Consider the following 22,304-nt stretch of genomic DNA (forward strand, 5'->3'; position numbering starts at 1 on the left):
TGAAGACCTGACTTCCTTGGCCTTCTTGATGCTTCAGGCTGATGTGTGTTTAATGATCCAGACGTGTTACATCAGAGCCTCACAACATGGGAAATTATACCATCGCTATGACCCTAACGGAGACTTTCATCAATAATCTCGAGTTTCTAGCCACTTGGTCTAGAAAATCTCGCTCTCTTTTGGGAACAGTTTAATCAGTTTCCTTTTGAGGAATTACACCCCCTCTTCCCCACAACCAAGTGGATATCTTGAGTGAAATGATACAAGAAAGAGATCACATGCACTCACTCTGCGGTGGTACATTCCTGCTACCCAGCTCTCTAGTGGCCGTGTCCTGTCCCCTTCAGACGTTCTGCTGATCCTGCCGCTACCCCCATATCCATCCAATTAATTCCCTTTCTGCCCCAGTTACACCAGAGAACCCCAGCTGGAAGAAACACGCCTGCATTAATCCTCACAGGGTCTGTGGAAGGTGCTAGAAGACTGATGGGAAGAGGAGGCTTTGCCACACCCCTCCCAGCTAGAAAGTGGTGGAGTGGGTGCTGCAGGGCTGTCAGGATCCACAGCGTTCCCTACCCAGCGCCCCATACTTCCACTTAAGAAGAGGTCACGGGAAGCGGGCTCAGTACTAACTCCTGGCACTCTGAGGCCGTGTCACCTCGCACAAGCTGCTTCTCCTCCCCGATCTGTCTGAGCTTCTGATCTGCGAAACCAGTGTTTCGGGAGACCATTAGGCTCCTTCCAGCCCTCGAGTCTACAAGCCCCTGAGAGGGCCTCAGACACTATAGCCTGGACCTTTTAATGACACAGCATGGACCTTTTAATGACACAGTTTGCCTTTCAGATCACAAGGCACGATGATAAGCTGGTAACTGACGGGAGCTGCTGACTCTTGCGGTGGAAAGAAGGCACGTGATTCTTGGATGTCTCACAGCTCAGGTCTGCACCATAGAGGCTCCTCCTCCTCCCTTCACCCCAACCTGCACATTCCCCGGCCCACCTGTGATTAGTCAGGGGCTACCCTGCGATTCAAGGCCCTCTGCAAACCATCAGATACCTGCCTGACCAAGTGCTATCATGGAACAGCCTTGCTTGCAGCCAGTAATGAGCTGCCACCAGGCAGCAGGCAGAAAAGGACAGGACAGTCCTCACCATCCTGCTGAATTTAGGGCAGGGAGGGGTGTGAGCTACTTGACTTTAGTCAACAAGACACTCAGTGTGTACTCTGTGCCCATGCCGGGCACCCTTTGGAGACAGTGTTTTCTGTCACCAGTAGGTCTGCCTGAGGGGAGACAGACTTTCTTAAGTGCTGACTTTTTTTTTTTAAGCACCACTGCAAGGAAAAAATCCAGCTCATCTAGCCATGTTTCCACACAGCTGGTGAGCTTCCCTTCAGCCTACTGCAAAGTTTCAACGTGTGCGCAGTGGGACTTCAGAACGTAACAACACGGAAGCGTGATTCTACATAAACAGCTGTCTATTCACAAGTGGTTCCTTGTAGGTGGCCTGGTTAAAGCACATCTCCAGACAGCTGTTTAAGAAGACGCCCGACAGCTTCTGAAAGCAAAGATTATTCTGGGTAACATGGATCATCGCAGAAAACAGATTTCTTGGCTGGCCAACTGGCTAATACAAACTTGACCCTCAGACGGCAAAAGATTGTTGACTAACAGAAAAACAGATGGGCAAGTATATTTGAACCTGCTTGGCACTAGACTCTGGGTGGGCTACAAACTCATTATCACCAAAGCAGAAATAGTCTTCACCCCTCCATATTCTATCAGGGACGTTTACTGAGCACTTCCTATGCATCAGGCATCGTGTTAAGCATTTTACAGTTACGTGCATCATCTCACTCGGTCCTGAGTCCCATTTTACAGACGAGAAAACTGAGGCAGAGAAAGTCTGATAACCTGCCCAAGGTCACAGCAGTGGTATCGGCGGCACTGGGATGTGATCACGGGCAGACCGACTCCAGAGCCTGTGTTCTTGGCCACCGCGCTAGACTGCACCCACCTCCTGCCCCAAACGCTCAGCTAGACTTCTGACCCTCCCTCTTCTCCAAGAATTGGAGGCCCTGCTGCTCCATTTGTTCCTGCCGTTGGTTCCAGCACTGCCCTGGTCGTGTCCTCGTGGCCTCTCGTGGAGACAAGAGCAACACCTCCCACTGCTTTACCGTCACCCTCTGACGACACTCGATCACACACTTGGCTACTGCTATAGCAACGCTCAAACCATGCCTCTTTCCCGCTGGAACATCTTCCCAGGGCGTTAAAGCCTCCCAGGTCTGGCTCAGGCTGAGCCTCACCCTCGGCCCCTCTGCTGCAGCAGCAGCAAAGCCCTGCCTGCCCTGCCTGTCTGCCCCGGCGGTCCCAGCTCTGCGCCTCTGCCTCCACCTCCTCCCGCCACATCCCATCAGCCGCCATCAGAGTCCAAGGCCGCCTTCTCCCATGAGCCTGCCCAGCTGTCCCCTGCCAGTCACTTCTCCCTTTCCCCAGATGCCTAGAGCACATCCTGGGTAACAGATACCAGATTTCAGAGAAGCCCACGTCAGTCATGTAGGCCAATAAAAGCAGCTCCACACGTCATAAAATGATCCGAAGAAAAATGAGTTATAAGCAGGATTCAGAGCCCTAGTGAGAGAAACACCAAGCTTTACTGGTCCCCTAGTCCAGCCTCTGCACTGTCCCAAGAAGGCCACGGCCTCCCCAAGATTTCAATCCTCCCCCAAAGAAGTTCTTCCCCAGCCAGCACTAGTGCTTCTGAAGCTACAAACCAAACCAGGGGCCGGCGAACTACAACCCAGGGGCCAAACCCAGAATGCCACCTGTTTCTGTACAGCCCATAGCTAATAATGGCTATTACGTTTTTAGAGCTGGGGGAAAAAAAAAATCAAAAGAATACATTTGTTTCATGACAGTGTGAAAATTATGAAATTCAAATTATATGAAATTCAAAGTTTTATTAGAACACAGCCACACTCATTTGTTCACAGGTTGTCTGTGGCTGCTTTCATGTTCAAGGGCAGAACTGAATAGTTGCTACAGAAACTGTATAGCCTACAAAGCCTAAAATATTTACCATCTGGCTCTTTATATAAAAAGTCTGCTGGGGCTTCCCTGGTGGCGCAGTGGTTGAGAGTCCGCCTGCCGATGCAGGGGACATGAACTCTTGCCCCGGTCCGGGAAGATCCCACATGCCACGGAGCGGCTGGGCCCGTGAGCCACGGCCGCCGAGCCTGCGCATCCAGAGCCTGTGCTCTGCAACGGGAGAGGCCACAACAGTGAGAGGCCCGCGTACCGCAAAAAAAAAAAAAGTCTGCTGACCCCTGAAGTAAACTCTACTTTCTTAACCCAACGATTTAAAAAAATATATTCCTGGAGCCTTCGGTGAGGTATCTGAGAAGCCACTGTGTGTGTGTGGGGGGGTGTATCTGAGAGGCCACTGTGTGTGTGTGTGTGTGTGTGTGTGTGTGTGTGTGAGGTATCTGAGAGGCCACTGTGTGTGTGTGTGTGTGTGTGTGTGTGTGTGTGTGTGTGCGCGCTCAAGCATATTGAGGGCAGGTTGGAATGGTGGGCTTGATCTCCCTACCCACGGTAGCTACCTTTACTGGGTTTTTTTGTGGAGGAAATAAAGCCTTTATTTTATTAAGAATTTAGGGTGCTATTTCATACTGGAATAGAATGGTTTATCTCACACAAGTAGAAAGTATGAAATTTATCCAATTATTAGAGTTTTAAAAAAATAACTGGCAATATGTGGCAGTTTTGAAATGTCAATATTAAATTAAACATACCTTTACACTCCCCATTAGCACTACCTTTAAAAAAAAAAGCCAAACAAAAGTGAAAGGTCATTTGCCAGTTATAAAAGAAATGTGAACTGAAAGTTAGTTAGCCCTTATTTATATAAAAATAAATTTCGACATTCAAAATGCACAAAGACAAAACTAATTTTCAAAAATATATCAGTGTATGGAAAGAAGGCACGCACCAAGACCAAGGAAAGAACTGGAATGGCTGGGAATGGCTTTCAACATGAACACAATAAAATTGTTTCTATGTTACACGGAACTCCTCTGCAGGCCCCAAACAGTGCTCTGACAGAAAAACAGCAGAGTTGGTGATCCACACAGAGTGTGTGGTGGGCTCTCTCACCCAGTACACACACAGAACCAACACACAAGTCCTCACCACGGCTCTTATTTCAGGGCTCAACGTGTTGGGCAGTGGTGTCTAAGAGACACCGACGCTTCTCTAGCAGTTCTGGTATGTATATATGTATTTTTTTCAATTAGAATTTTGAACATAATTTCATTTTGGCAAAAGCAAATGGTGGAACGTGTTCTGTGTTAAAAAACAAACAAACAAACCCCGCAGCATTCATGGTTTCATTAGGTATAAAATTGTAATCAAAGTGAATATTGAGACCATTTCCTAAGATCAGTGCAAAACCATCATGAGTCCCAATGAATAACCTGTATTTTTTAAATCACAGGTACTGCAAATTTCCATTTGATCTTTTTGGTAAAAGTAATTTTTTTCTTCCTCACCCTACCACACCTTTTATTAAAGCTGAAATCCTGAGAGCAGTACTGAGGAATTTGAGTTTTCAAGCTCCTCTGTGTACGCGGGTGTAAGTGAATGGCCTAGTGCAGGGGTTGGCAAGCGTTTTCTTCAAGGGCCAAACGGAAAGTATTTTAGGCTTTGTGGGCAAATTCAAGGATTCAGAAGTACTAATGTAACACTGTAAAAGCAACCATTTATAAATGTAAAAACCATTCATAGCTCACAGGCCATAAAAAGACAGGAGATGGGCTGGATTTGACCACAGGCTATCGTTGGTAGACCCCTGACCTAGAAAAAGGCAGAAGGGGTTCATAAAGAGAAGGAAGCCTGAACTTAACATAATAAATAATCAGCAAGCCAAGAGAAATGTACACCTGCTAGCCATGTTCATGGTTAGAGAATCCAATGAAATATTCATTTCATTGCTCGACTGCCTTACATTTCCTCGTTCTCTCTGCAGGGATCTAGATTCCAAAGAGGCCAGATAAACTGACACTAACGAATCAGCTCCCTACGAGCCATCATGAGCCCTCAGACATGAGCCTCTCCCAGTTTTTCCTTAAGGTCCCACCTGTGTGTTTTCATCTTCCGCTAGGCCGTGGGCCAGATGGGCACTGAATGTGCTTTTCCCAACGCCGCCTTTCCCAGACAACACCAAGATCTTGTGTTTCACGGTCTTCATTTTTTCTTTGATTTCCTCTATGGCTGCAAAGAAAGCAATTCAGATGACCAAGCCCCTGACTCAATCTTTTTTTATTTTTTAAAAATTTTTATTGGAGTATAGTTGATTTACAATGTTGTGTTAGTTTCAGGTGTACAGCAAAGTGAATCAGTTATACATATATCCACTCTTTTTTAGATTCTTTCCCCACATAGGCCATTGCAGAGTATTGAGTAGAGTTCTCTATGCTATACAGTGGGTCCCTATTAGTCATCTATTTTATATATAGTAGTGTGTATATGTCAATCCCAATCTCCCAATTTATCCCTCCCCTTCCTTTCCCCCATGGTAACCATAAGTTTGTTTTCTCTATTTCTCATTTGTGACTCTATTTCTGTTTTGTAATTAAGTTCATTTGTACCATTTTTTTTAGATTCTACATATAAGCGATATCATATGATATTTGTCTCTCTCTGAATGTCACTCTTCCAATGGGCTGGAAGAAGCTAAGTCCTTGGGCTATTTCAAGGGATCGTGAGAGAAACAGCACCTCATCAATGGTAGTAATAAGTGCTACCAAAAAACCCCAAACCAAAACCAAACAAAACCAAACCCAAGGCTACGAGTACATCTGACATTTCCTTATTTATCGGTTTACTTGTTTGTCTCCCCTACTAGAATATAAAGTTCATGAAGGGGGGAACTCTGAAGTGTTCATACTATATTCCCAGTTCCAGAAAAGAGCTTTCAGTACAGCAATGATTCCCAATCTGCGGGCAAACCCCACCAGGGCACATCTGGCAATGTCTCGGGACATTTTTGGTTGTCACAGGAAGGACTGTTGCTGGCATGTAGTGGGTAGAGGCCAGGGATGCTGCTAAATGTTCAGGGCAGAGAAACAGGGCAGACATCCCCACCACCAAGAATTATCCAATCCTGAGGATCAGTAGTGCCAAGAGAGAGAAACTGACAAATTGCAGGCACTTAGTTACCTGTCACTGATAACTATCATTATTACCCATTTACTATGTTTTCAATATTTCATTCTAGTTCAAATCCCTAAAACAACACTGTAACTATTTTTCTCCCATTTTTGATGAGGAAACGGAGGTTCAGAGAGGTTAAGGCTTTTTAATCACCTCATCTGTCTCATCCATAGCTGTATCCCCAGCACAGAGCACTGTGCCTGCAAGTGATCAATACATACTTCTGTTGAATTAATGGGAGAATTGCTCCTCAAAAGGAAGGAAATTTTGTCCAAAGAAAACAACTGGTGGAGCTAGGATTTAAGCCTAAACTCCCTGACTTCAAAGTTTATACCCTATTCCCTCTGGTGCCGGCCTCCTCCCAACCACTTCCAGTTACTGTCACTCAAACCGCTGGTCCCACCCCTCGCCTCCCACGACTTTCTCCCATGTCCCGCCCCTCCTGAGACCCCTTTTGACTCCACGCCAGTCACGAGTTCAGGCTCCGCCCCCACCCCAATTGTCTCCTCTCCTAGCCTTTTAAAAGCCCTGCCCCTCTGGGCCCCGCTCCTGTCACTCATCCCTCAAGCCCCGCCCCTTATCCTGAAGACGACTCCACGACCCGCCTCCTCTGGGCCCCTGCCCCTCATCCTTAAGGCCCCTATCCCAACACCATCCACACCCCGCCCACGTCCCGCCCCTTCCAGGACAGCGCTTCTCACTTCCCGTTGAAGCCTTGCCCCTTCCTCACCCGGGTCCGGAGCGGCACCAGCTCCAGAAGCGCAGAGTCCCTGGTTGGGGCACCCCTGACATGAGGCCCCTCGACCTGCTTGGGCGCTGCCGACCCCGGGACAGTCTGCGCGGAGACAAGGTCACAGTTAGAGTGGCTCCTGTCCTTTCAGGCCCGCCCCCCACGCCCCCTCCGCGCGCTCACCGTGAGGCACCTCCTCCATCCTGCTGCCTTGGACGCGTACGCGGTCACCGGAAACCGGGAAACCGCCGTTACGTATTTCCGCCTCGTGGCGCCTAATCTGACCCTCCAGCTGCGCGAAATCTTGTCTCCGAAAGAGGGCTGTGCGCACGCGCGAACCTTGTGTTGGGAGTTCGGGCCTGTTCTCTTTCTGTTCCTTTTAAAACTCAGTTGCAGGGGCTTCCCTGGTGGCGCAGTGGTTGCGCGTCCGCCTGTCGATGCAGGGGAGCTGGGGTCGCACCCCGGTCTGGGAGGATCCCACATGCCGCGGAGCGGCTGGGCCCGTGAGCCATGGCCAATGAGCCTGCGCGTCCGGAGCCTGTGCTCCGCAGCGGAAAAGGCAACAACAGAGGGAGGCCCGCATACCAAAAAAAAAAAAAAAAAAAAAAACAACTGAGTTGCAGATATCTATCACAAATACTTCAGCATGTATCTCCTAGGACCAAAGACTTTGTTCTACATGACTTCAATACCATTTTCATATCCGAGATTTAACATTAATACAAAACTGTTAGCTAATATTCACTTTATATTCAGATTAAGGAAGAGCCATCCCCCAAACCCCCTTGATTAGATTCAAGGATTTTTAATTAATTAATTAATTAATTTTATTTTGGGCTCCTTTGGGTCTTCGTTGCTGTGCACGGGCTTTCTCTAGTTGCGGTGAGCTGGGGCTACTCTTTGTTGCGGTGCGCGGGCTTCTCATTTCAGTGGCTTCTCTGGTTGCAGAGCCTGGGCTCTAGGTGCGTGGGCTTCAATAGTTGTGGCACATGGGCTTACTTGCTCCGTACCTAAGCTCTGGTCCGGGAAGATCTGCCCTGGTCCCACATCTTCCCGGACCAGGGCTCGGACCCGTGTCTCCTGAAGTGGCAGGCAGATTCTTAACCACTGCACCACCAGGGAAGTCCCCAGGTTAAAGTTTTTAGCAGAATGCACTTACAGTTGTGTCACAGCAGGAAGCACGTAATGCCAGTTGGTTCCATTATTGGTGATGTGAGGGCTTGATCACTTGATAAAGATGGTGTGTGTCCTGTTTCTCCAGGGAATGGCACCATTTTCCATTTGTAATTAATACAGACTCTCTGGGGGAGACACATTGAGATCATATGAATATCCTGTTCTCGATCAGCCTTCACTCAGTGGTTTTAACATCCTTCTTGCCTGGATCAGTTACATAGGTGTTTGCAAAATTGTGCTTTTTCCCAGTCCTTATCCTTATCTCAATTAATTAATTGGCATTCCTTAGTAAATAAGTTTCCCTCCCGCCCTTTTTTTGAGAATCACTATGGACTCATGGGTTTTAAAAAAATTCTGTATTTAATAATAAGTTATCATTATTCTTTCTGGTCAGTTTTTCCGCAAAATGTGGCCAGTGAAGCCTCGTCAAGCCTCTGTGTCTTGGACATTAATCAAACCCCTTTGAGCACTTTCTTGCTTTCTGACAATTGGATGTTCCAGTCTCTCCTATTTTCTTTGCTACAGCTATTTCTCCAAGGACCCCTGGTTGCTTTTCCTGGAGAATTGTCTTTAGAAACCATCCAAGATGTGGATGCTATTTGCTCATTGCTACTGGAGTATCATTGCTTACAGGTTTGGGACAAATTTTAATGAGTGAACAAACTTTCCCCAGCCTCAGGCACTAAGGATATAGAAACTCATTAAAAATAATGTATCAGGGCTTCCCTGGTGGCGCAGTGGTTGAGAGTCCGCCTGCCGATGCAGGGGACACGGGTTCGTGCCCCGGTCCGGGAAGAGCCCACATGCCGCGGAGTGGCTGGGCCCGTGAGCCATGGCCACTGAGCCTGCGCGTCCGGAGCCTGTGCTCCGCAACGGGAGAGGCCACAGCAGTGAGAGGCCCGTGTACCGCAAAAACAAAACAAAACAAAACAAACAAAGGTGGAGAGTGTGAACTGTACGCTGCTGCTTAAATACGTCCCCCCAGACGTGACACCTATTTGCTCACTTTCCCCTGGCAAGATTGGGTCCCATGGTCATACCCAGAGAGGCACAGGGAGTGGGCCCTGGACTGTCCCCTGTAGTTCCTCACAGGGTTTCTCTGCTCCTGACCTTTCCCCACGCAGATCACATGGTGTCGCTCTGCTGCTCTTAAACCTTCAATGGCTCCCTAGGGCCCACAGGCTAACATCCAAGCTTCCCATGGTTTTCAGTGGCCTTGGTGACCATCTGACCACTCCAGGCTCATTTCTTTCTTTTCTTTTCTTTCTTTTTTTTTTTTTTTTAACATCTTTATTGGAGTATAATTGCTTTACAATGGTGAGCTAGTTTCTGCTGTATAACAAAGTGAATCAGCTATACTTATATCCCCATCCAGGCTCATTTCTTGCCCTGGGCCAGTGTGAAGGCTGGGCCCTAACCACTGAACAGCTGGCACTTCCCCGGGGACCCCAGCCCATTACTCTGTTGCTCACAGAGGTCCTTCTGCCAGGAATGTCCCCGCTGCCCGTCCCTCCCCCAGCCCTTGCCTGTCCAGCCATTACCCAGTCCCCTGTGAAAGACCTCTGAGCACCGTCTTCTCACAGATGCTGTTCCTGGCCTGTGGAAACAACTGGTTCTCCTTTCTCCAGTACAGCATGTTCCAAAAGTCTGAGCCCAGTTTTCTCCTTTAGGAACTTTTGAAGCATGAACAAACTTACAAAAACCGGCATTTGAAAGTTTACATTTCCTTTACATTTATTTTGCTTCCTGAGTTTGAAACAATAGACTTTAAATTTTTTATTTCAGTCCCTCTGATGGTAGATGGCCATGATGACTAAAACAACAAAATGAAAATTTAGGGAGTTCCCTGGTGGCTCAGTAGTTAGGGTTCTGGGCTCTCACTGCTGGGGCCTGGGTTCAATCCCTGTTCGGGGAACTGAGATCCCGCAAGCTGTGTGGCACGGCCAAAAGAAACAACAAAATTAAAGTTGAAAAACGTGTTGTTGTAGATTCAAATAGCTAAATTTTTAAATGATTTAAAAAATAAGTTTGTAAAACCAGAGGCAGTGAAAAGATTAGTGATTGCCAGGATTTGGGGGAGGGGTTAGGAGTGGGAAGAATGAAAAGCACAGGGGACTTCAGGGCAGTAAAACTATTCTGTGGGATACCGTAATGGTGGCCACAGGGCATTACGTTATGCATTTATCAAATCTCATAGAAGGTACAACATTAAGAGTGAACCCTAACTTAAACTATGGACTTTAGTTAATAATAATGTATCAATATTGGTTCACCAATGACAACAAATATACCACACCAGTGCAAGATGTTAATAATAATGGGGGCAACGGGGTGGGGGGAATATATCAGAGCTCTGAACTTTCTGAAAGTTTTTTTTCTGTACACCTAAAACTGCTCTAGAAACAAAATTTGTTTATACTTCTGAAATTATTAGAGCTTAAATCTGCACTGAGACTGGTGGGACACTGGGTATATTCTTTCGACAGCAGGGTTTCTCAGCCTGGCTACACATTATAATCACCTGGGGTATTTTATGCGCCGGTTCTCCTCCTCCACATCAATTAAATCAGAAGCTCGTGCATGGGGCCTGGGCCTATAAAGAGGTTCTGAACCCAGTTTCCAATGTGGGTGGGAGGTGTGTGTGGGGGGTTCCCCATGCCAACGAAATATGCCCTGGACACCAGATGGGTGTCCTACAATTAAACAATTTTGACGCTATTGGAGTTAGCATCAGATTCCACAGGTTAAGGGCTCAATCTTACAAGACTGCCCTCCTCCCCAAGATGCCAGTTGCAAGCCCAGGTTGTTACCTGTGCTTCTGACTGACTGACTGACTATAAATCAGAGGTAGCCATGACCTCCTCCCGCTTTGGATTCAATTAATTTGCTAGAGTAGCTCACAGAAATCAGAGAAACATTTTACTTACTAGATACCGGTTTATCCTAAAAGAATGTAACTCAGGAACAGCCAGATGGAAGAGATGCACAGGGTAAGGCATGAGGGAAGAGCTCAGAGAGTCCAAGCCCTCTCCAGGGGCACCTCTCTCCCCAAATCTCCAAGTTTTCACCAAAACCTGTGCTTCTAATGGAGGCTTCATTACCCCGTCACGATTGAGTAAGTCATCAGCGATTGGTTCAGCCCCAAGCTGGGGAGGTGGGACTGAAAGTTCCAACCTTCCAATCGCTAGGTTGGTTCCCCTGGCAACCAGCCCCCATCCTTAAGTGAGGTCCATTAACATAACAAGAGACACCTTTATTGCTCTCCGCCCTTAGGAAATTCCAAGGATTTTAGGAGCTCTGTGCCAGACATGGGAAAAAAGACCAAATATACGTTTCTTATTATAAATCATAATATTACAGCATGTTTAAAAAACTCCTCAGGGTTTCTAGCGATGGCACTACAGACTTCCATGTTGGGATGGGTGAGATGGGTGAGGGCAGATGACACAGGGGTTTACAGCTCGTATTCTGAAGTCAGATGACATGTGTTTAAATCCTGACTCTAATGAGCTGAATAACACTGGGCACGTCCCTTCTGGTCTCCAGCCTCAGACTGCTCATCCTTAAAATGGGGATAATAAGAGCAATTTCCGCACTGGGAATTCCCTGGCGGTCCAGTGGTTAGGACACGGCACTTTCAATGCCTTGTTTACAGATGGGTGAACTGAGGCCTAGACAGAGAAAATTGTCCCTAATCACATTGCAGGTTAGTGAATAAAACAAGACTAGCACCTGGGTCAGACAGGTTAAGAATTTAGATGGTGATCTAGCAGGACTGGAGCATCTTAAACACACTGCAGGTGGTGAAAACGCTACCCTGTGAAGTGCACTGCATGCAGCTCCATATTAAACCACCAGGTGGCGCTCCTACCCCATCTATGACCAAAGTCAGGACGTGGAAAAAATTTTTAAGTTCTGGAGTAGAGAATTTCCTACCTCTTCCCTTAGATCCAGCAAAAATATCTAACGAAGATATTAGATATCTAATATCAGTTATATATCAAGCGCCTTCAGTGTATACAGGCACTTTATATATAACTGAGTCGAATACACTGCAGGCGCTTGGTATATAACTGAGTCGAAAAATAAAGTTCAGATCCATTATATATGGAGAAGTTGACTCGTTTGCTGGTTAAGAACATGGATTTTTGAATGTCAGCCGTCTGCGTTCAAATTCCAGCTCCCCATTTACCAGCTTTCAAGTCTTTTCTTCATGCCTTAGTTTCCTTCCCTGTAAAATGACAACGATAATATTAACTCCCTCAGAGGATTATTGTTGGAAGGATTAAATAAGTTAATATGAGTAAAACAAGTTTTTAAAAAATTCCTCACACATTTGTGCGGTATATAGGTGTTAGCAATTGTTAATTTCTTAAACAGCTTTATTGACGGACAACTGATCAACAGACCGCACATATTTAAAGCGTACAGTTGATAAGTTTTGACTTATATATACTGTACCTGTGAAACCATCACCACAATCAAGATAGTGAACACACAAATCATCCCCCAAAGTTTCCTCACGACCTTTGCAAACCTGCCCCTGATCCCCGCCAGCAGTCAGTGCCCTGTTTCCTGCCTCCATAGATGAGTGTGGATTTTCTAGAATTTTTTATCAGTGGAATCATATGGTGTGTGCTCCTTTTCATCTGGCTTCTTTCAGCATGTTTATTTCAGGTTCATCCATGTTGTTGAGTGTGTGGAGTTCATTTCTTCTGGCTTCAGTGAAGTATTTCATTGTATGAGTACACCACAGCTTGTTAATCCATTTACCTGTAGATGGACATTTGGATTGCTTCCAGCTTGTGGGTGTTACAAATAAAGCTGCTGTGGGCATTGTTGTACAAGACTTCATAATGACACACACTGTCATTTCTCTGGAGTAAACACCTAGGAGTGGGTTGGTAGGAAACTGGTGAAGTGTTCTCCAGAATGGCTGTCCATCCCCACCTGCAGTGTCTGAGCATTTTAGTTGCCCCATATGCTTGCCAAGAGCGAGTGTAACCCGTCTTTTGGGTTTTTGGCATTCTAATAGGTGTATAGTGGTATCTTATTGTGGTTTTAATTTGCATTTCCCTAGTGAGAAATTATGTTGCCATCTTTTCAGGTGTTCATTTGCCATCAGCATATCTTCTTTTCCAAAGTGTTCAAATTTTAAGCCCGTTTTAAAAAATTTTGGTTGCTTAAGTATTGAGTTTTGAGAATACTGTATATGTTCTGGATACAGGTTCCTTATCAGTTATATGTTTGGCAAATATTTCTCCTAGTCTGTGGCTTGAGACTGAAAATTCTCTTACGAATGTCTTTTGAAGAGCTGTTCTTAATTTTGATGAGGTCCAGTTTATCAAATTTTTTCTTTTACGTATTGTGTTTTAGAAAACATATCTAAGAAATCTGCCTTACACAAGGTCACAAATATTTTCTCCTATGTTTCTTTCTAGAATTTTTTAAGTTTTAGACCTTAAATTTAGGTCTATGACTCATTTGGAGTTAATTTTTTTGTATGTAGTTTTTGTATATAGTGCAAGGTATGGGTTGAGATATAGATATAGATATACACACACATATATGTCTCCAATTGTTCCAGCATCTTTTGTTGAAAATACTATTTTTTCTCCACACAATTAACTTTGTACCTTTGCTGAAAGTCAACTGAGCATGAATATGTGGATATATTTCTGGATTCTTTATTCAGAATAAAATCTTTGTCTGGCTTTGTGCCAATACCATACTGTAGCTTTATAATAAGTCTTGAAGTCAGAGACCTCAAATCCTCCAACTTTGTTTTTCTTTTCAAAGTTGTTTTGGCTATTTAGGTCCTTTGAATTTCCATTTGAATTTTAGAATCAGTTAATTAATTTCTACCCCAAAAAGCCTGCTGGGATTTTGGTTAGATTTGCATTGAATCTAACCTTCAGTTTGGGAAGAACTGACCTCTTAACAATATTGAGTCTTCTAGTCCACACACATGATTTATCTCTCTATTTAGGTCCTTCTAGATTTCTCTCAGCACTATTCTATAGTTCTGTTTCTCGGTCTTTTTTTTTTTCTCTGTTTCATTTTGGGTAGTCTCTGTTGCTCTATCTTCAACTTCACTAACCTTTTCTTCTGCAGTATTTAATCTGCTTTATTATAGACTGAATGTTTGTGTTGCCCCACTCTGCACACCCCAATTCATATGTTGAAACCCTAACTCCCAATGTGATGGTATTGGAAGGTGGGCCTTGGGGAGGTGATGAGGTCATGGAGAGGAGAGGGAGTCCTCATGATGGGATTAGTGTCTTTATAAGAGGAGACACTTAGCTTGCTCTCTCTCCACACAAGGAAAGGCCATGTGGGAACACAGTGAGTGAGAAGGCGGCTGTCTGTAAGCCAGTCAGATAGACCTCACCAGAACCCGACCGTGCTGGCCCCGATCTCGGACTTCCAGCTTCCAGAACTGTGAGACATAAATTTCTGGTACTTAGAGTATTTTGTATCAGTTTATGGTATTTTGTATGGCAGCCTTGGTCAACTAAAACATACCTTTAATCTCATCTTGTATATTTTTCATCTCAAACATTGTGCTTTTCCTCTCTAGAAGTTCAATTCAGGTATTTTGTTTTGTTTTTTAATATCCTCCAAGTCTCCACTTAACGTGGCCAATTTTTCCTCTGTCTTCTTGAACACACTGATGTAGTTATGATAACTTAAAAAAATTTTTTATTTATTTATTTATTTTATTTATTTATTTATTTTTGGCTGTGTTGGGTCTTCATTTCTGTGTGTGGGCTTTCTCTAGCTGCAGCAAGCAGGGGCCACTCCTCATCGTGGTGCATGGGCCTCACTGTCACAGCCTCTCTTGTTGCAGAACACAAGCTCCAGACGCGCAGGTTCAGTAGTTGTGGCGACGGGCCTAGTTGCTCCGCGGCATGTGGGATCTTCCCAGACCAGGGCTCGAACCCGTGTCCCCTGCATTGGCAGGCAGATTCTCAACCAATGCGCCACCAGGGAAGCCGTATGATAACTTTTTAAATGTTCTTGTCTACTAATTCTATTATCTGTATCATTTCTGGTTTGGGTTCATTAGATTGATCCACCCACTCCCCACCCCCCATTATGGGTCTTAGTTTCCTACTTCTTTGCAGTTTTTTTAAATTGCGATCCAATTTTTTATTGGATGCCAGATGTGAATTTTACCTTACTGAGTGCTGAAAATGTTTGTAATTTTACAAATATTCTCGATTTTTTTCTGGGACACCAGCAAACGGACTGAAAACATTTTAATCTTTGGGATACTGCTTTTAAGCTTTGTTAGGCAGGACCAGAGTGGTAATGAGTCTGGGACTAATTTTGCCCTAATACTTAGGCAAAACCCTCTGACTATTTGACTTGATGCTGCACAGATAATGAAATCTACCGTGGTTGGTGGAATGGGGAACTCTTCCCAGCCTGGGGGAACTCTGGGATTGTTCCCTCTGATGCTTTGGGGGTGGTTCTTCCCCAGCCCGGGGTCATTTCCTCACAGGTGTGCACTGATCCAGCTCAGCTGGACACCAAGGGAACCATCTGCAAGTCTACAGAGCTCTCTCTGGGCAGCTCCCTCCTCCTTCGAGCTCTGTCCTTCAGACTCTAGACACATTGGTGTCCCACCTGCCCGGCTCCCTTAACTGGAGACAGTGCCCCTCCCTGCACCATGGGCTGGAAACTCTGTCCAGGCAGTGAGCTGTGGTGGTTGGAAGACTCACCTCATTTGTTTCCCGTCTCACAGGGAGGACTGTCCTTCATGCCTGATGTCCAGTGTCTTGAAGATCATCATTTCATATATTTTGAGTGTTTTTTGAGTAGTTTCAGATGGGAGGGTACAGCTAATTCCTATTACCCAATCTTGGCAGGAAGTAGATGTCCTATTAGGTTATATATGTGAATATATTACATATATAGTATACTACTTATACTATATATATTGCATATATTACATATATACTAAGAAAAATTACAGTTGGTCCTTGAACAACATGGGTTTGAACTGCACATGTCCCCTTATACCTGGATATTTTTCAATAATAAATACAACATTTCTACACAATCTACAGTTGGTTGAGATGTGGAATGGTGGATAAGGAGGGCCGACTATAAATTATACTTGGATTTTCGGCCGTGTTGAGGGTCGGTGCCCCTACCCCCCACGTTGTTCCAGGGTCGACTGTATATATATAGCAGTATGGAAGGCTTAATCAAAAAATAAAAGTCTCCCCCTGTGCCTCCATTCCACTCCTGTCCTTGTCCAAAGTTAATCACTCAGGCACTTGTTCCTGTGTATCTTTCCAGAAGTGTTTGTTCATATATAATTACCTACATATCTGCTCAAGTGGTACCATAGGGTATATACTCTTCTATATCTTGCTTTCTTCACTTACATTGATATCTCAGAAATCTTTTCATATCAGCAAATACAGGCCTAACTTCTTTTTATGCTGCAGAGTTCTCTATAGAAGAGGTGTCGTATATTTTATTTAGCCATCCTGTACTGAGGGCCATTTGGTTAGCTGCATTTTTTCCCTGCTACAATCAATGCAGCAGTGAGCACATATACGTGTGTGTTTTAGCACACATGTATGTGTGTATCCGCAGGTAGATTTCCAGAAAGATTGCTGAGTCGTTGGACACCAGCCAGGGCCAGTGCTCTAAGCATCAAAAAGATATCTTCCGAAATTCAAAGTGAAAAAAAAAAAAGCTATATTGTAAAATATAACTTCAGTTTTTTAATGATACAAACTGACACGGATGTTGAACTGAAAGCAACTTCTTCCTGGATTTTTTTCTCTCTTTCCTGTGTGTGACCCTATTTTTCCAGTTTTCTAAGCACTGCTTGGAGTCACCTCCAGTCACAGATTTTGGCTGCGGGGAAGGACAAGTGACAGATTCCTATCTACCTGCAGGGGGCGCCCAAGGAACGCTTGCTGACTTGTTGAGTTGATCGCTGCAGAAAGTTCTACCAGTGGACAGCGCTGCTCCAGCCTTCACTTAAGACAGTCTCTCCAGGCCTTTCTTCTGCAGGCGGATGCATTTCACATTGAATTCACAGACGTGGAGCTGTCCCTTCACAGCCTGTGAAAGTCAGGTAGCCATCTCAGTGCCGCAGCTGCAGGCAGAGATGGCAATAAAATAGAGTTAGTGCGATGCTGGGCCAGGGGTCCCCAATGATCGGGAGGCGGAGCTGGGGTGGAGGATTGCGAACCCCATTCCGGGGGTCAGTCGGGTTTCCCCAGCCTCTCCTAGTCCACTTCCCATAGGGATTTCAGAAATTGAATGAGTTTTCCATCAGCCAGAAAGAGATTGAAAGAATCTCTTTTACAAGAGATTGAAAAAAACATCTTTTAGTGATGGATGAGGGATCTCTAAGCAGTGGCGTGCATAGTATATTCAACACCCAGAGTAGACAATTTTTTTTAACACCTTCCTCCTCTGTACAATAATATTCCCAGTAATAATTATATTCCTGGTTACTTTCTTAGTTTTGATACAGTTGACAGATACAAAGATTACATTTCAATTTTAAAGATACTGAGTTCAGTAAAAGATTTCATGCATGAACTAAAATGTCCGCGTTCCAAACAAAAATATTACACCTTGCAGGTCACACTCTGTTTCACTGTTTTACATCCTAGACACAAATAAAAACTCCCAGTGTCATACAGAATGACAGAATGGAAGCAGTCCGTGTTCCGGTTTCATTTTCCCATCACGGCTAACCTTGTGTGTGTTAATTGTACTGTCTGGATGCAGGGGTGCAAAGCACCCCAAGGGCTTGGAGACACTAACTGAGCCCAAAGAGAGAGTCAACAATTCCCAGGCATTAGGAGCTTACTGTCCAACCAAACATGTGTGGCCCAGCCTGTGTGTGTGGTGGCTGACTGTGTAGTTGGGAGTTCCTTGAATTAACTTCTATGGATAATACAATATTTATTTAAAAACTAATGAAATGTGCTGCTTTACATTTTATTAAAACTCAACAGTAATCAAAACAGAATTACCATAGGGGCCAGAAATTCCACTCTTTGGTAACTATTCAAGAAAATTGAAAACTTATGTCCACGCAAAAACTTGTGCAGAAATGTTCACAGCAATATTATTCATAATAGCCAAAAAGTGGAAACAACCCAAATGTTCATCAACGGATGAATGGCTAAACGAAATGTGGTCTAGACATGTGATTGGGATAGTATTCAGCCATGAAAGGGAACGAAGTACTGACACCTGCTTCACCATGGATGAACCCTAAAAACTCCACTGCCCCATGCTTTGGAAGTCACTGCTCAGGGGTTCCCTAACAGTCACACACAAAGTATTTGAGTATTTTCACTTTCTAAACTTTTAGAAGGTGATTCCTTGAGTCTTTTGGACTGAGTTGTCAGGTTTTACTATTCCTTTTTGCTGAGTTTTGGTTGAAACATGGCCAACTGTTTTGAATTTACCTTTCTCATTTAATGGCATCTGAAATTCTGTCACTTCATCTATCCATCCATCCATCCATCCATCTACCCACCTACCCATCCACCTATCCATCTATCCATCCATTTTTAAAATTCATTTAACAAACCCAAATTGTGCACCTACTATATTCCAGGTATTAGTCTAAGTGCTGTGGATACAAATACGAGCAAAATCAAATAAGGTCCTTTCCCTCATAGAACTTATTTCAGGGCCCCACTACCCCAGGTGTGGTCTGTGGACCAGCCTCACCTGGGAGCTTGTAGGAAATGCAGCACCTCCAGCCCTGCCCCCAGCTCTACTCAATCAGAATATGCATTTTAATCCAATCCTCAGGTGATTTGTGGACACATTCACGTGTGAGAGGTGCAGATTGAAAGTGCTAGATGGGGACTAGAGTCCAGGTGAGACACACACAGTATTGTTTTTAGAACTTAAAACAAATGCTTCATAAATAAACAAGACCTTGGGAAAAGCAATGGTTCAGGAGTTGCTCTGATTCACCCCCTTAACCCTGAGTCTTCACATTTGGACAATCCACAGCATGGTACTTTTGTTTGCCTTTCTCATCACCCGGTATTCTTTTACATTGCTCACTGTGGTGGACAGAATAATAGCCCCCCAAAGATGTCCGTATTCTGATGCCAGGAACCTCTGGATATGTTACCTTACATGGTAAAGGGACCTTTGCAGGTGTAACTAAGTTAAGGATCTCCAATGGGGAGCTTACCCTGGATTATCTGGGTGGGTCCGATGTGATTAGAAGGGTCCTGTAAGAAGGAAGCAGGAGGGGTTTTCCTGGTGGCGCAGTGGTTGAGAGTCCGCCTGCCGATGCAGGGGAACCGGGTTCGCGCCCCGGTCCGGGAAGATCCCACATGCCGCGGAGCGGCTGGGCCCGTGAGCCGCTGAGCCTGCGCGTCCGGAGCCTGTGCTCCGCAGAGGGAGAGGCCACAACAGTGAGAGGCCCGCGTACCGCAAAAAAAAAAAAGAAGGAAGCAGGAGGATCGGGGGAGGGGGAGAGAAGATGCTAGCTGCCGGCTTTGAAGATGCGGGGAGAGGCCACAAGTCAAAGGACGCAGGCAGCTTCTGGAAGCTGGAAAGGGCAAGGAATCGGATTCTTCCTGGAGCCTCCAGAAGGAACCAGCCCTCCTCATACCTTGATTTGAGCCCCTTGAGGCTCATTTTGGAATTCTGACCTCCAGAGCTGTAAGAGAATACATCTGTGTAGTGTCAAGTCACTACCTTTGTGGTGATTTGTGACAGCAGCCATAGGAAACCAATACAACACACTCACCTACAGCATGATTCCAGTTTCTTTTTTCTGAGGAAAAATTGGTATATAACGTTATATTAGTTTCAGGTGTACAACCTAATAATTCAATATTTGTCTGCATTACAAAGTGATCACAGTAAGTCTAGTTACATGATTCCAAATTTAACAGAACGATCATAGCGTTTCTCTAGGTAATTAGTGTGACTTCAGAAAACGTGGACATGGAGTCTGGCTTTTCCACTTCCTGGTAGGTGACCTTCGTGCCTCTTCTCTTGTGAAATGGGGGGTGGGTGGGCTGAATCACGGTCTTCGCACTGTGCTCTGTGGAGCCCTAGGGACTCAGAGGGAAGGGACCCCCCCACCTCCGGCTCCCTCCAGCCAGAGCACCTTAGGGCTCTGTGTCACGTGCCCTGCTTCTGTGCAAGAGTTTATCTGAAGACAACCTTCCATATTAGAGTGTTTTAAAACCACTGCATTTAAAAAAATTGTTTATAATAAAATGTTGGCAGAAAAATAGAACCTCAACTTCACTGAGATGTTCTCTGAGCTCCCTGCCAGCCCCACTGCAAAGCACATCTACGGCTTTTATCTGGCTCTCCTTATCCTCAGGGGAAGCGGCACTGCCTGAGCCATTTCCCGAGACTAGCTGTGTGCCCTTGGGCAAACAGATGCACCTCTCTGAGCCTCAGTTTGCCCCCCTGTAAAATGAGGGCTCGAATAACGCCCACCTCCAGGCGTGAGCCAAAGGATTACATGAAATGATGTGGCGAAGTGTAGTCTAATAATAATAGTAACACCAATAACAACTGTTGATCACCCACTAGGTGCTAAGTACCTTGTTCTGCCTTTACTTGATTCTCACAGCGTCCGAGGGAGGCACAATCCCGGGCATTTTCCAGGCTGGTAGAGGGGACGGAGCTGGGATTCCACTTGAGGGAAAGGCCTCTTCTGCCCGGAGAGCACTGAGCAGATTTCCCCACGTGCGAACTTCCTGGCCATGGGAGCCCCTCAACCGCTGTCACTGACTCAGTGACTGACATTTCGTAAGCGGGTTGGAGTGGAGGGCGAGGCAGTGATCTGCAGATCTGATCAAGCCTCTCCCCTACTCTCCGCACCTGTTAGCACAAGTTTGTGTGCCCCATGCACAGTGAGGCCAAACAAACCGAAACGTTGGAGTTTGGAGCAGAGAAAGGTTTATTGCAGGGCCAAGCCAGGAGACAGGTGGCTCAGGCCCCAAAAAAACCCCTGAGCTCTCCGAAAATTTTCGGCAAAGAATTTTTAAAAGCCAGATGAGGGCTTCCCTGGTGGCGCAGTGGTTGAGAGTCCGCCTGCCGATGCAGGGGACGCGGGTTCGTGCTCCGGTCCGGGAAGATCCCACATGCCGCGGAGCGGCTGGGCCCGTGAGCCGTGGCCGCTGAGCCTGCGCGTCCGGAGCCTGTGCTCCGCGACGGGAGAGGCCACAACAGCGAGACGCCCGCGTACCGCAAAAAAAAAATAAAAAATAAAAAATAAAGCCAGATGTGGGAGGGGGTTTGCAAGGTATGCAATCAGCTCGTGCACAACTCTCTGGTTGATGGTGAGGTAACAGGGTGGTGTCACAGGGGTTAACATTATCAGTCCTTAGGCTCCAGGAGGCCTGGGGGCTGTGTGCTCATGGTTATCAAATACTGTAGTCAATATCTTTCATTTGGTGGGGGGTTTTCACATCTGTGAAACAACTCAGAAAATGCGCATCGAACTGTTATCTAGGTACTTCAGAGAGGAGCTGAAGCAGAGGATATGGGGGAAGGCTGTCCCAGGAAGGTCCCATAGGGTCCTGCTAGGTTACACCCTGACACAGATTCTTCTAACTCTTTATAGCAGAAAAAATGCACATGGGTCATATATATACGATAATATATTCAAGGAGCCCCGCCTTGCTTAGGAAAATCAAGCCAGAGCCCCAAATGGCTGAAAGGCAGGCGGGTCAGTTTCTCTGGTGACAGTTTCACTTTGTGGATTTTCATCGGGGTTTGTCCTGGAACATCTCCCCAGATCATTCAAGCAAGTGACCTGGAGCCCAGGTGACCAGGACCCCAGAGGATCCCAGCCTGCAGCGAGCTGTCCAGCCTGGAGATCACCAAGGGATTTTTGGCCACCCTCTGGGTTTTTCTAAGGCCCCCCCCCCTTCCACAGCAGCCCTGTAACCGGTGCCAGGCGGGGGGCTGTGGCATTCATGCCTGGGCTCCCTCACACCTAAAGCACCAGGCTCCTAAAACAGGAGTTTCTTTTCTTTTCTTTTCTTTTTTAAAACATCTTTACTGGAGTGTAATTGCTTTACATTGTTAGTTTCTGCTGTATAACAAAGTGAATCAGCTATACATATACATATATCCCCATATCCCCTCCCTCTTGCGTCTCCCTCCCACCCTCCCTACCCCCCCCCCTAGGGGGTCAC

The 22,304-nt window shown here is 45.7% G+C and overlaps 1 protein-coding gene and 1 long non-coding RNA gene across 4 annotated transcripts in view; both read right to left on the minus strand.

Annotated features, from left to right (window-relative positions):
• NUBP1 (NUBP iron-sulfur cluster assembly factor 1, cytosolic) overlaps positions 1-7,222 on the minus strand; it is a 27,471-nt gene extending 20,249 nt beyond the window's left edge. For 2 of the 3 annotated variants that reach the window (XM_028485481.2, XM_028485482.2), the window contains exons 1-3: positions 7,129-7,222; positions 6,946-7,050; positions 5,140-5,273 (exon numbers count right to left, since the gene is read on the minus strand). In XM_028485481.2, coding sequence (XP_028341282.1) covers positions 5,140-5,273; positions 6,946-7,050; positions 7,129-7,147 — 258 coding nt within the window. In that variant the 5' untranslated portion in view covers positions 7,148-7,222. The remainder of the gene's footprint in view (positions 1-5,139; positions 5,274-6,945; positions 7,051-7,128) is intronic. The other variant, XM_007101636.3, reaches the window with a different exon arrangement.
• Positions 7,223-16,611: 9,389 nt separating this feature from the next.
• Positions 16,612-22,217, minus strand: LOC129391878 (uncharacterized). Its single transcript, XR_008616689.1, has 3 exons — positions 19,889-22,217; positions 19,325-19,798; positions 16,612-17,245 (listed from the first exon to the last, which is right to left on the minus strand). It is a non-coding gene; the product is annotated as an uncharacterized lncRNA (long non-coding RNA).
• Between the last annotated feature and the right edge of the window lie 87 nt (positions 22,218-22,304).

Source organism: Physeter macrocephalus, unplaced genomic scaffold (genome assembly GCF_002837175.3).
Source record: "Physeter macrocephalus isolate SW-GA unplaced genomic scaffold, ASM283717v5 random_414, whole genome shotgun sequence".
Classification (NCBI taxonomy): Eukaryota; Metazoa; Chordata; class Mammalia; order Artiodactyla; family Physeteridae; genus Physeter; species Physeter macrocephalus.